The sequence below is a fragment of the Bufo gargarizans genome, chromosome 1 (genome assembly GCF_014858855.1).
Source record: "Bufo gargarizans isolate SCDJY-AF-19 chromosome 1, ASM1485885v1, whole genome shotgun sequence".
Lineage (NCBI taxonomy): Eukaryota > Metazoa > Chordata > Amphibia > Anura > Bufonidae > Bufo > Bufo gargarizans.
In genome coordinates, this window is record NC_058080.1 from 635,347,233 (window position 1) to 635,361,374 (window position 14,142).

General features: G+C 43.6%; 1 protein-coding gene across 8 annotated transcripts in view; it reads right to left on the bottom strand.

Annotated features, from left to right (window-relative positions):
* CAST (calpastatin) overlaps window positions 1–14,142 on the bottom strand; it is a 189,116-nt gene that overhangs the window by 5,321 nt on the left and 169,653 nt on the right. For all 8 annotated transcript variants that reach the window (XM_044275982.1, XM_044275983.1, XM_044275986.1 and 5 more), the window contains 12 exons: window positions 13,780–13,866; window positions 12,567–12,671; window positions 10,810–10,893; window positions 8,971–9,018; window positions 6,424–6,516; window positions 6,145–6,228; window positions 4,884–4,976; window positions 4,564–4,656; window positions 3,114–3,149; window positions 2,700–2,795; window positions 1,862–1,933; window positions 707–775 (listed from right to left, as the gene is read on the bottom strand). In XM_044275982.1, the coding sequence (XP_044131917.1) occupies window positions 707–775; window positions 1,862–1,933; window positions 2,700–2,795; window positions 3,114–3,149; window positions 4,564–4,656; window positions 4,884–4,976; window positions 6,145–6,228; window positions 6,424–6,516; window positions 8,971–9,018; window positions 10,810–10,893; window positions 12,567–12,671; window positions 13,780–13,866 (960 nt within the window). The remainder of the gene's footprint in view (window positions 1–706; window positions 776–1,861; window positions 1,934–2,699; window positions 2,796–3,113; window positions 3,150–4,563; window positions 4,657–4,883; window positions 4,977–6,144; window positions 6,229–6,423; window positions 6,517–8,970; window positions 9,019–10,809; window positions 10,894–12,566; window positions 12,672–13,779; window positions 13,867–14,142) is intronic.

The following is a 14,142-nucleotide window of genomic DNA, read 5'->3' on the forward strand; positions in this document are numbered from 1 at the left end:
TTTTAGCTTTCTTTTCCAGAGAGAATATTTCTATACCTGCAGCCATTATGGCACTAACATTTCTCAGTTGGGTCATGAGGCTGCTGCATATGGCTCCAGTATTATGTCATTCCACCAGCACGGAAAATCATTGTTCCTGCGCAGCAGATTGTGGTGTATAAACAATGATCTGCTGCGCTGGAACAATGATTTGCTATGAGGACAAGCAACCGCTGAATGGTTCGCTTGTCCCCTTACAAGCAGCGGTCACCTCCACAGATGATCTGACAGTGATCTTGAACATCTGCTTCAGTTCCTGATCATCCGTCAGATAAGTGACCTGTGTAAAGGGACCCTTAATCTCGCTCCTTAGGGGTTCTCCAGGCTTTTAATATTGATGGCCTATCCTTAGGATAGGTCATCAATATTAGATCGGCAGGGGCCTGACACGCGGCACCCCTGCCGATCAGCTGAATGAGGAGACGGCACGCACAGAGTGCACGTGCCGTCTCCCTTTCTGCTGTTGCTAGGTCTATGGCAAAGCCGCAGCAGCAGGAAGGGAGACGGAAGGTGATCGGCGGGGGTGGAGGGTGACGGACCCCGCCAATCTGATATTGATAATCTATTCTATTTCCTTTGGTACTGTACCAAGGAATAGTGAGCATTGTGACCTCCCAGAGTTATGTGCGGTTTTGTGGTCAGAATACTCTATATGTATGGTTTATACCTTTGAAGAATCTTGAACCTTCCCTGATGCCTGTGTTTTGTGGACTGAGGAACTCTTCTCAACCTTGTCCTGTAACAGAGATGAAGGATTAGGCTGCTGCCCATCACTGCACACAGCCCGCTTTAGACTTGGAACGAGAAGTATTGATGAAATGTAATAGCATGAGCATGGACTATAATTAGATATGATGTAGTAATTATAGAGGACGGGGCCTTCCAGCAACAGGGCCTCAATGACATGGTCTTGAAGCTGAACGAAAACCATTATGTCTTCCTGTCCATATACTGAATGCAAACCCTTATGTCTGTTCAAAGAGATCATCCATTATAAAAAATAAATCCTGTGTGAGTGTATTGCGTCACATTTTACACTGCCTGCGGATGCGATAACAGGCACCCAAAAATAAAGAGCTGAGAACTACAGTACAGTTCTTGTATGTAGAATAAATGGGAACGGGCTGTATGAAATGGTCAGGTTATCGAATGGACATCGGGAAGAAAAATGGAACGCCTACAGCTCCAGGAAAAGTACTATGCACCCGAAAATTATTTTACACATTATTTAAAGGCCTGATTCAGACAGATGCTCCCATCTATGTCTGCAAAACTCCGACACACGTAATTCCGTGTGGGCGTCCATATGTTGTCCGTTTCTTATTTGCCTACACATACAGTACACTTGTATGAATGAGTCTGTGTTGTAACATGTAATATGGAGCATTCTGCAGGGTTCTCTGCATGGACGGACCAAAAAATGATCACATGAGTTGAATTGTTGGCTTTATTGAATCTGTGTGCTGTGTGAGTACAATCTGTTGCATGCACACATATGATACACGGATGTAAAATAAACTCCTCTGAATCAGGCTTTGAGTTGTCTCAGGACAGATATTGATGGCATAACGCTAGATACCTGATCAGTGAAGAGGGCTGCATAGTCCGCTATTCAATATAATAAGCCGACCACATGGCTTCCAGAGAAATCCAAGCTAAGCTGATGGGAGACAAAGCCCTGACCTGTAGGTATCACAGCCACTGATCAGATACCGATGACACTTACCTCTGACAACCCCTTAATCCAGAGGATGTTGTATCACAGATAATCAATGTCCTATTATGATGACAAATTATGAATTGTAGGAAATGTTATTTTTACCTTTGAAGGCTCTGGAACCTTCCCTGATGCCTTAGATACTGGAGTACTAGAGGAACTCTTCTGAACCTTGTCCTGGAGTAGAGAAGAGTTGTCATATGGAGTTCTGGTTTAGGGCTCATTCTGGATGAGTTATTATTACTTTTTACTCCTGAAGAAATGTCCTATTCTTGTCCACAAAATGGACAACAATAGGACATGTTCTATTTTTTTTTGCAGGGCCATGGAATGGACTTGTGGCTCGGATGCGGACCAAAACTACGGCCATGTGCATGAGCCCTTGTCGCGAGGTGCAATCTTCTAAACTAGTGTCAGGAACATCCGGAAATAACTGCTCACATAGTAAGCCATTACTACAAGTATAGAGCAGAGGGTGCCCAACCTGCGGCCCGGGGGCCACATGCAGCCCTTGATACCATTCTGTATGGTGACAGACATGTCTGTCTATGCTTTGTGGCTGCTCACATGTATTTTTCATGTATTCTCCCATTAGATAGGAATCCTGGAGGTGTAACCAGACATTTATAGTATATTCTGTATGTACAATACACCATAAATACAGTATTTCAGTTGATAATACTCCGTTAACTTTTATTTTCGGCCCTTGGGATTCCTTCAGTCTGACAATGTGGCCCCCAACCAGAATAGGTTGTGCACCCCTGGTATAGACGATGTGATAAGCCTCTGCAATCTATGTATTTTCAGACTCCTGAGGTTACAGAGAGCCAATCCCAATATTATACCTGTTCCCCAAAGATGGGACCAATGCATGCAGTTAACATTTGCACACTACATTTTATACTATATTCTATTCTCTACATAAAATTACTTTATCCTGTACCTTTGAAGAATTTAAGATTTTGTCAGTTGAACTGGTTTCACATGATGCAAAGCCACTGGAGAGGAGATCGATCGCTGCAGCGTCATCCAAAGATTTCTAAAAATAAAAGTCGCTAATTTTAACAAGGCGATTCTAAAAACGATGGCTGCAGCACAATTTGAACATTCAAAAATACAATTATTTTCAACATGTCTCATAGTGAAATCAAAAGATACAGATTTCAGCATGAAAGGAATACCCTCAGTAACACATGTTACTATATATGTATTTTTATTCCAATTAAATGGGGAAAGAGTCACTGCCAAACACCTCACAGCCAATCCCACAGATATTGGAGCGCTGGGTTTGCAAAAATGTACTAAGATAAATATATCAGTACTTGAAATGAAATGAAGGTTTATGCTTTTGCTTTACCTTTGGTTTGACGACTTCTGGTTTTGCAGGTTTTCCCTGTAAGTAGACATATGGATGAACAATGCATTACAGTTATCAAGCAAGATACAGTACACACCAAACGACAATGGGGCAGATTTACTTATGAAAATGTGGCACATTTACTAAGTGTTTTTCATACTTTTTGTGTCTTTTTCAGAGTGTGGATGTGGCTTAAGACGTGAAACTATGGCCAAAACTTTGCCAGAATTAAGTCAACTAAGGCTATCTGTTTACAAACTATGGTAGTCCGTTTCAGCAGAGTCCATGAGACTACTGGAGTTTACCATATCTGGCATAGCCGAATGCTGCCGAACATCACCAGATGTGTGATCCGTGTTCTTTCTGACACTATAATGGGATCAGACTACTTTCTGACATAAATGCTGGCCTTTGGCTGGACAAGAAGTCATGTATGCAGTACTTTTTATCCGGCATTCAAGCTGGAAAGAAGCCGGATCCCATTGTAGACAGTGGGGATCCAGCAGTGCAAGGCAGTATCCCTCTATGCAGAATACAGTCTACTCTGGTAGAGTGTTCTCTGCTGGAACAGACTATACAGAATACTCCGGTAGAGTGTTCTCTGCTTGAACAGACTATGCAGAATACAGTATACTCCGGTAGAGTGTTCTCTGCTGGAACAGACTATGCAGAATACAGTATACTCCGGTAGAGTGTTCTCTGCTGGAACAGACTATGCAGAATATGGTATACTCCAGTAGAGTGTTCTCTGCTTGAACAGACTATGCAGAATACAGTATACTCCGGTAGAGTGTTCTCTGCTGGAACAGACTATGCAGAATACAGTATACTCCGGTAGAGTGTTCTCTGCTGGAACAGACTATACAGAATACTCCGGTAGAGTGTTCTCTGCTTGAACAGACTATGCAGAATACAGTATACTCCGGTAGAGTGTTCTCTGCTGGAACAGACTATGCAGAATACAGTATACTCCGGTAGAGTGTTCTCTGCTGGAACAGACTATGCAGAATACGGTATACTCCAGTAGAGTGTTCTCTGCTTGAACAGACTATGCAGAATACAGTATACTCCGGTAGAGTGTTCTCTGCTGGAACAGACTATGCAGAATACAGTATACTCCGGTAGAGTGTTCTCTGCTGGAACAGACTATGCAGAATACAGTATACTCTGGTAGAGTGTTCTCTGCTGGAACAGACTATACAGAATACTCCGGTAGAGTGTTCTCTGCTTGAACAGACTACCAGAGTTTGTAATCGGATATGTGAACGTCGCCTGTCAAGTGGCATAAACTTAAACAAGACAGTCTAAAGCTGCACCAAACTTATCATCCAGTACCAGCTACTGCGATAAATCTTGTGCATCTTAGTCTGTCTAGTGTAAATTTACAATGTCTACACCTTAGCCGGGATTAGTAAATCTGCCCCAGCAAGATTACAGATTATTATATTACCTGGTCTTTACCGTCCAGCAAGTGTCTATAATCTGGTGGGATGGTGTCATCTCTATCTCCAAGCCTATCAATATGCTCTTCTTTTGCTTTCTCCTGCACATGGAGCAGATATTACACATCAGTACTTCTTGATATACACACTCTAGTATCTGTCTGTTATATCACATTACCACTAGGTGTTGCAGTGCTGCTACTACCATATGTAGTAGGAAGAAAAATGGATAGACTGACTAGATAGATGCTATACAGTACAGTACATAGTTTTACGTTCAGAAGCAGTAGTAAAGAAGTGTGATCGCGAGGTTACGGTTTTTGCTCACCTTAACTACGTCCACTACAGGCTTGTTTTCATCTGGATCAGGCTGCCTTTCTCCCAGAGAACCAGACAGCAGATCTAAGGCATCATCAGGGATCTGCACATCATGACAGCATAAAATGTCTGAGTTACAGTCTTCACTATAGATTAGGTAACATCCTGTACAAGCAGAAGGTGAGCTGAGCTGCAGCTGATTTTATCATTAATGCTCCATTGCTAGAGTTCCACTGTGGAACACCCCCCAACCCAGTCCATGAGGCCCCATGTGCTGTACCTAGTAGAAACTCATCAAGACTGCGTGTTGGACAAGTGGTGAGTGAGGTGTAAGGCTGGGGCTAGAAGATGTTGTGTGTTGTGCAACATGAAGACTGCAATTCAACATCGCACCTAATGATTGTCAATGGGATTATAATGTGACATGTGACGTGGTGCTATAGCAAGAGTCACAAACATCCCAAACTATTGGCTTTTGGTAGCAGATCGCAAGCAACTTTGTCCTCATAGACCACCATGCGACTGTTGTGAGATTTGTCACAACTCGCACGCAGTAGCCAGACAACAAGTTGCAGACTGGTCGCACACATGTTTCTGGTTGTGTATCCTATGGAATCCTCCTAATAGGCTACTTTCACACTGGCGTTTTGGCTTTCCGTTTGTGAGATCTGTTTCAGGGCTCTCACAAGCGGTCCAAAACGGATCAGTTTTGCCCTAATGCATTCTGAATGGAAAAGGATCCGCTCAGAATGCATCAGTTTGCCTCCGTTCCGTCTACATTCCGCTCTGGAGGCGGACACCAAACACTCCGCCTGACAATGCAGAGGCAAACGGATCCGTCCTGACACACAATGTAAGTCAATGGGGACGAGTCCGTTTTCACTGACACAATGCAAAACGGATACGCCCCCCACTGACTTTCAATGGTGTTCAAGACGGATCCGTTTGGCCAATGTTAAAGACAATACAAATGGCTTTCTTTTGAATGGATGCATGCAGTTGTATTATTGGTGCGAATCTGTATGTGCAGATCCATGACGGATGCGCACCAAACGCGAGTGTGAAAGTAGCCTAAGAACTATTTCTACCTACGTTATCCACATTCATTCCATGTCATGCGCTGTGCTCTGATTCCTGGTGGAGATATTCTATTATATAGGCCATAAATGCATTTCAGGAGAAAACTAAAAAAAAATCCATGTATATCAAAATTAAAGGCGAAAGAGTGTTTACCAGATATAGGATAAACGGACAACCACTCAGGAACTTACAGAGGCAGAGGGTTTTGCTGCTGAGGACTGTACCGCAGAGGCTTTAGAACAGGAAACTATTTCTTCAGATTTTCCAGGTGCCTTCTAAAAAAGAAAGAAGAAGAACTTCAGGGATTTGTTTTCTCATTATTATGAAGTACTGTGCTTGCAATAGTCCAAAAGGAGAGATCTGGCTGATAGATGGGGACCATCTTCAACCGGCTAATTATGCTCTAATAGACCATATAAAAGGAGCTGTCTAAACAGAGGTACATATACAGCAAAAGGATCCGAACTTACCGCAGAGGACTGTACTGGTGCACACTGTGAGGGTGCAGGAGCAACGTCAAAGCCTTCCGTCAGTGCATCCAGCAGTTCATCCTCGCTCATTGCCTGCATGGTCATGGCAATATCATGTAAGAAACAGAAATGACACTGACTATAAGGTTTGATTACAAAGGAAGAACTGATGCTGGTTACATGAGCGGACCTGAAATGTGACACTGCAGCAAACAGTACATGGGAAATAGTATCAGGTGCCCCATACCGGAGAGACAAAGGGCTTCTGCCTAGCAACATTCACAAACAAACGCCTGCCCCAGAGAAAACCAGCTGCATTCCTAGCAAAAGCAGGCGCTGGAACGGGCAAACCATGGTTATACTAAAGATACCTTTCACAACTGAAGAACCCTGCATGTATTCCAGCCACCAAAGGCTCACAGTAAGGGCCCATGCACACTTGTGTTTTTTTTCTCACAGATACCACACACTGGCAAATTTCTATAGGACTATATACACACACATCCTTTTTTTGCGCATCCAGTTGCCCAGTCCGCAAATCTCAGCGCAAGTCCTATTCTTCTCCATATATGCAGATGGCAACAGCTCTTTCTATTGAGAAAACTACAGAATACACACAGAACGTATCTGTATTTTGCTGATCTATTTTTTCTGAACCTTAATATGGATACTGCCATGTGCATGAGGCTTAGGCTTTAGGGCTCATGCACATGACGTATGTATTTTGCGGTCCGCAAAATAGACAGATGACGTTCGCGTGCATTCCGTATTTTGCGGAACGGAACAGCTGGCCCCTAATAGAACAGTACTATTCTTGTCCGTAATGCGGACAATAATAGGACATGTTCTATTTTTTTGCGGAATGGAAATACGGAAACGGAATGCACACAGAGTAACTTCCATTTTTTTTGCGGACCCGTTGAAATGAATGTTCCACATACAAAAAACAAAACGGGACAGACAAGGAAAGAAAATAAGTTTTTGTGCATGAGCCCTTAGGGTACATTCACACGACCATATGAATGGATCCGCAATTTTGCGGAACAGGTGCGGACCAATTCATTTCAATGGTGCAGCAAAAGATGCGAAAGCACACCGTGTGCTGTCCGCATCCGTTGTTCTGTTCCGCAGCCCCGCAAAAAATATAGAGCATGTCCTACTCTTGTCCGCAAAATGCGGAACGCACGCGGCCAGTATCCGTGTTTTGCATATCCTCAATTTGCGGACCGCAAAACATGGTTGTGTGAATGTAGCTTTAGGCAGATTTTTTTCTATATCATGGTAGGTGAAAAACTTAAACTGATGATAGTTTGCCCCCACAAAGGAACAATAAATCTAAAGTCTATATTATGTACATTTACGGCTCCTTTATAAGGATCAACAGAGCAGGCAATTATTGGGAGCGATCCATTTGTTCTTGATAATGGCCTGCTCCAGCCATCTCCTTCATTGGCTCTTTTTTGGATTGATCTGGCTAGGATACCTGGTGAGGGGAGGGTGGTACTGGGACATCTTTTTCTTTCAACCAAAATGGCCGTAGTCCAAAATTGGAAATCGCGGGATGTTCCTAGCCTAACGGAGATTATCCGCAGGCTAAATTCTACCTATATATATGAACGGGTGCTGCTGAGAGCTGGAGATGCAGCTAGGAGGTTTGAGAGGGAATGGGGGGTATGGAGGACTTCCCCACTTGCTTTACCATCCCGACTGATAAGCTTAGTATATAGCTGGATGTCCTGTAGTACAAAACTATATCTGCATAAAAACGATATATGTATAAACACTGCCTAACAATTGCATTGTCTGTCTTTAGTTTATTCTGTATGTTGTGTATTTTATTGTTGTATTGATTTTGGCTAAGTTGGTGCTGCCATTGTGGCTATGTGTAGCGCTGACTGTACAGCCGTTTGTCTTTTTTTATGCATAATCATGTATGTCTTCTTTTTTAAAAATTTATAAAAAGTATTGAATCGAAAAGAAGAGGTGAGAGCTGCATATACATGCTGCAATCTACCGTGATTGCTAGACTCCATAGTTTAGGATTACACTTAACCCGCTCCCTGCGTCGCTCTTGAGGTCCACACGGCCGCTGCTACATCTCCCCGTAGCGCGAATCAAAACATCCAGTGACCTGGGAGGGGGACAGGGGTTTCGGGTTTGGTGCTGGCTTTAGCCAGTAGCAGACTGCGACGGGGATGAGCCTTCCTCGTAGCGCAGGTGACGATGAGATGCAGCGGCGGCCATGTGGGGAGCAGGAATGACGCGGGTGCTGGGGAGAGAGGGTCATTATAGGGATTGGATAACCCCTTTAAACCTTCTCTATCCCCTGCCATCCACGGTTCAGTGCAAGCAGGCGCAATTCAGTGGCATAATCATGTCCACGTGCTGAGCCGCAGCACACACACATTGCTCCACTCTATTTTGTGCTGTCTTTGGCTTAGAGTGGCAGACATAATTACCGGTATGTCACGGAATTGCGCCTGTTTGCGCAATTAAATGAAGGGTAGATCAGTATTTAAATTGGAGGCAATAAAATCTATTACTCACCTTTGGTTTTTCCTCGGGTTTTGGCAATAGAGGCTTGCCATCTTTATCCTGTTATAAGAATAGAAATGTACAAATTAGGTCATGTCTGTCATTTACAAAATGTTGAGGTGGCAGGAATAATGCTGAAGCAAGTCAGCCTATTTATTTGCTATATGTACATGATATACACTATATGGGCAAAAGTATCAGGACACACCTCTATCACTGAATTTATGTGTTTCAGTCAGTCCCACTGTCACAGGTGTATAAAATCCAGCCCCTAGCCATGCAGGCTGCCTTTACAAACATCTTGTGAAAAAATGGGTCATTCTAAAGAGCTCACCGAATTCCTGCATGGTACTGTAATAGGATGCCACCTCTGCAAGTCAGTTTGTGAAATGTCTTCGCTTGTAATGGAAAGGTTTAGGAACCACAGCAATGGAGATGAAGTTTCACGGCAGGGTCCCAGAGTGCTGAGGAACTTGTGTATAAGTGCATAAGTCACCAAGGCTCTGCTGACTAAATAACTGCAGAGCTCAAAACCTATTCTAGCGTTAATATCAGTACACAACCTGTGCACCAGGAGCTTCATGGCATGTGTTTCCAGCTGCACGCAAGCGTTACATCACCAAGTACAATGCCAAGTTTCGGATGGAGTGGACTCTGGAGCAGTGGAAATGAATCAGGCTTCTCTATATGGCAGCTGATGAGTCTGGGTTTGGTGAATGCCAGGAGAATGTTACCTGCCTGACTGCATTTTGTCAACTGGAAAGTTTGATTGAGGAGGGATAATGCTATGGGTGGTTTTGTAGGGGTTGGCCTAGACCCCTCAATAGGGGTTCTCCCCTTTTTACCATTGATGACCTATCCTCAGGATTGGTCATCAATATCAGATTGGTGGGGGTTCGACTACCGGCACCCCTGCCGATCAGTGGTTTAAAAAGAGAAGGCAGCGCTCGTCCCCATTCACTTCTATGGGACAGCTCCATCTGTTCAAGCGAATACCACAGAGCCGTCCTGAAGAAGCGAACGAGGACGCCATACTTGTAATTACACCTGCACCGAGCTGGTAAACAGAGCACAGAAAGCAGTGCTCCTATTAGTGCTGCCTTCTCTTCAAACAGCTAATCGGCTTGGCTGCCACGAGTCGAAACCCCACCAATCTGATACTGATGACCAATGTTGAGGATAAGTCATTAATCGTAAAAAGCGGACAACCTCTTTAATTTCAGTGAAGCAAAATCTTAATGCAAAAATTCCCAGAAACACGCTCCTAAACCTCGTAGAATTCCTTTCTAAAACAGTGAAAGTTGTTTTAGTTGCAAAGGGGGACCAACTCCATATAACGCCTTTGGATTTAGAATGGGATATAATAAAAGCTCTTTTGCCATATAGTGTATGTTTCCAACAGGCACGACTGCGGGCAGCCCCTCTAAGGCACGACTGCGGGCAGCCCCTCTAAGGCACGACTGCGGGCAGCCCCTCTAAGGCACGACTGCGGGCAGCCCCTCTAAGGCACGACTGCGGGCAGCCCCTCTAAGGCACGACTGCGGGCAGCCCCTCTAAGGCACGACTGCGGGCAGCCCCTCTAAGGCACGACTGCGGGCAGCCCCTCTAAGGCACGACTGCGGGCAGCCCCTCTAAGGCACGACTGCGGGCAGCCCCTCTAAGGCACGACTGCGGGCAGCCCCTCTAAGGCACGACTGCGGGCACCACCTCTAAAATTTGACTACATGCGCTGCCTCTAAGGCATGATCTACAATATGACTGCATGTACTGTCTGTAAGGTACGCCTGCGTATACATGGACACTGAATATGTAAATTTTTTAGCATTAGTCATATAATCACAGTCTGCCTACCTTAACTTCCTTTAGTTTGTAATCAGGAGGTATGGTTTTTTCATCCTCGCCAAGCTTTTCTTTATTTTCCTTGCCAGTTTTTTCCTGAATCAAATAGCAATAATGTTATTTTATTTAAAATAAACCTATAGGATTATTCTAAGGTCTTCTATACAGGAGTGTATTATGCATTTGAGTTGTTCATATATGGAATTGCACCTATAGCCTTTATACTTTTGTGCCATGTATAGTATGATGCATTACAGAAGTCAAAGTATAAAAGTTCCAGCCACGTAGCTTTTTCTAAAAATAAACTTTCTCTGCAGGTCCCTGAAGTGAAGTGGGTATATTCACACAAGATTCCAATGTGATATGTTGGGACCGCGCTGCTTCGTTGGTGCAAATAGCACTATCCTCCGGTACAGTTAACCCTGTAGCCAGACACTAATACTCTCAGCCTAGATTTCCATCCAGCTTTTTGTGGATTCCTCTGCAGAGCATCAAAAAAAAAAAATCACAATTTATTTAATTGCACTGAAGGTACTTCACTATTGTGTGATTTTTGATGCTCTGCAGAGGAATCCACAAAAAGCTGGATGGAAATCTAGGCTGAGAGTATCAGTATCTTGTGTATGGCTACGGGGTTAACTGCAACGGAGGATAGTGCATTACAGAGATTGTTCCCTAGAAGCATTCTAATGGAGAATACAGTGCCTCACAGGGTGATCCAATCTCTGTGTACCACGGTACAGGGACTACACATGTGGCTTTGCCATGTGCATTTAGCCTTTATTATATGATGACATGTGGAAACATCTATTTGTATATTGGCTGCAGAGTTGCTGTGTGACAAAGCCTGACCCCGGTGCATTCATACTCCTCCTCACCATGGCTGGACCCCCAGGGAACTAACATTTATCAACTATCCAGTGGAGGGGTGTTAGATGTTTGTTACTGCAATAAAAATGTTTTAAAATAAAGTAGTCTTGACATCATGCAGCAGAATATGGCACTCTGAAGCAATAACTATTTTGTTTAGCGACGATTGCACCACGTGAGTCTCTGTTATATTAGGGCTACTTTCACACTTGCGTTCGGAGCGGATCCGTCTGGTGTCTGCACAGACGGATCCGCTCCTATAATGCAGACGATGGGATCTATTCAGAACGGATCCGTCTGCATTATATTTCATAAAAAATTCTAAGTGTGAAAGTTAGTCAGACGGATCCGTCCAGACTCCAGACTTTACATTGAAAGTCAATGGGGGACGGATCCGTTTGAAATTGAGCCATATTGTGTCAACGTCAAACGGATCCGTCCCCATTGACTTACATTGTAAGTCTGGACGGATCCGTTTGGCTCCGCACAGCCAGACGGACACCCGAACGCTGCGCTGAGACCAGACGGTGCCAGACTGATGCATTCTGAGCAGATCCGCATCCATTTAGAATGCATTGGGGCAGTACGGATGCGTTCGGGCCACTTGTGAGAGCCTTCAAACGGAACTCACAAGCGGAGCCCCGAACGCAAGTGTGAAAGTAGCCTGATGTTGTGTGCAGTGTGATAGGAACACGGTGTTGTGCTGGTATAGAGCCAGCATTAACTGCAATCCTGTTTTATAACGGATCTTCTGAATTGTGTCGCCTGCCGCCACCTAGAAATGGCTGTGAAACTGCAATACAACTGTACTCCACACAGCAGTGTGACTTACTACCAGTTATAGTTTCAAATCAGGAATATTTTTCTTTCCAAGGATTTTCCAAAGAAACCAAAATTACCTTAACTTTATCTGCAACAGGTTTCTTGTCTTTCGGGTCTTCTTTTCTTTTGCCCAATGTGCCAGCCAGGGCTTCGAGTGGGTCATCTTTGCCTGCGGGTGTTTTCTGTAACAAAACACCATTAACACAGATAAGAGGAGTTATGCATGTCCCTGTACAATAGCTCATGTAATATTTAATGCCACTGTGGTTTTTGGGGCACTTGATGCAGGCTGTTTTTATGGTCGATATATGAGATTGTAATACTACACTATCTGCTCATTTACATGATGGCAACTCTAGTCTGCTCCAGACAGATGGCACGCATATAATGGATTATTGATAAACTTTGGTGCTTAGCTAAATAGCAAAATAACCCAAATACTCTACACTAGATATGTACAGTATATAGGAGAACCCAGACAGAAAACATACACAGCTGTGAGGATCTCAAGGTTTCCTTTCTAGTTCGGTAAGTTTTACCATATTGAAAATAGTAATCAACTAAAATATGTCAAATAATCCCTCAAATATGTTAATATGTGGATTACTATTTTCAATTTAGTGAGGCTCTATAGGGCACATAAAGCTGCGTCATATCACTTGGCATTTTGGAAGGGTGAAACCGCTGTCTATTTTTAATATACAATTGTGATAATACAGTATTTGAAAGGAAACAGTCGCTACGGTACAAATACAGTATATGATCGGAAACAGTCGCTACGGTACAATATACATCTACAGCCCTGCATCTGAATATTTTCTGATAGGAAATAATAGACACACACAAAATATCATGTCCCACTCATAGGTGACGTTATGACACTCCACATGGAGTTGTATTGCACTAAAGGGTTACTATAAACTCAAAAAGTGAGATATAGCATATAGCTATGCTATGCCATAATGTTATGTGTGGTTGGACCCCACAAATACTGGAAATGAATTAGGCTCAGAGCGATTATAGCACCATTTCCTCTTCACTGAATTTCCCTCAAGGCCATGTGTCACCCTGTTGTTTGCAGAATACGGAGATGGAACATGGACCACGTAAAGCCAGTAACACCATGTTACCCCAATTCATCTCCTAGTATGAACTGTGGGAAAAACCAGAACACCCACACAGAGTGATCATACACACAACATGCCCAAGCAGGAAAATTCTTAAAACTAAATCTGTAACCTTTCTTTATGTAGCAGTAGTAATGACAAGTCTCAGGCTGGTGTTACTTACAGAAGAGGATGGTGCAGCTTGGAGAGCCGAGGAGGAGGAAGAGCTAACTACAACATCAGCTTCTTTCTTTTTTACTTCAGGGGCATCCTAAAATGATAAAGAAAGCAAAAATAAGAACGTATCTAAAGTCACTTCGTTGGTATCAACATAAAATCACAATAACCCATTACAATACTAAAGGGGCTGGCTTTAGATCCTACTGGTTTAGGGCGGCACTGGTGGTTAGCACTGGTGCCTTGCAGCATTGGGGTCCTAGGTTCAAATCTTACCAAGGACAATATCTACATTGAGTTTGTATCTTCTCCCGATGTTTGTGAGGGTTTCCTCCGGGTATTCCACTTTCCTCCCACACCCAAAGACATA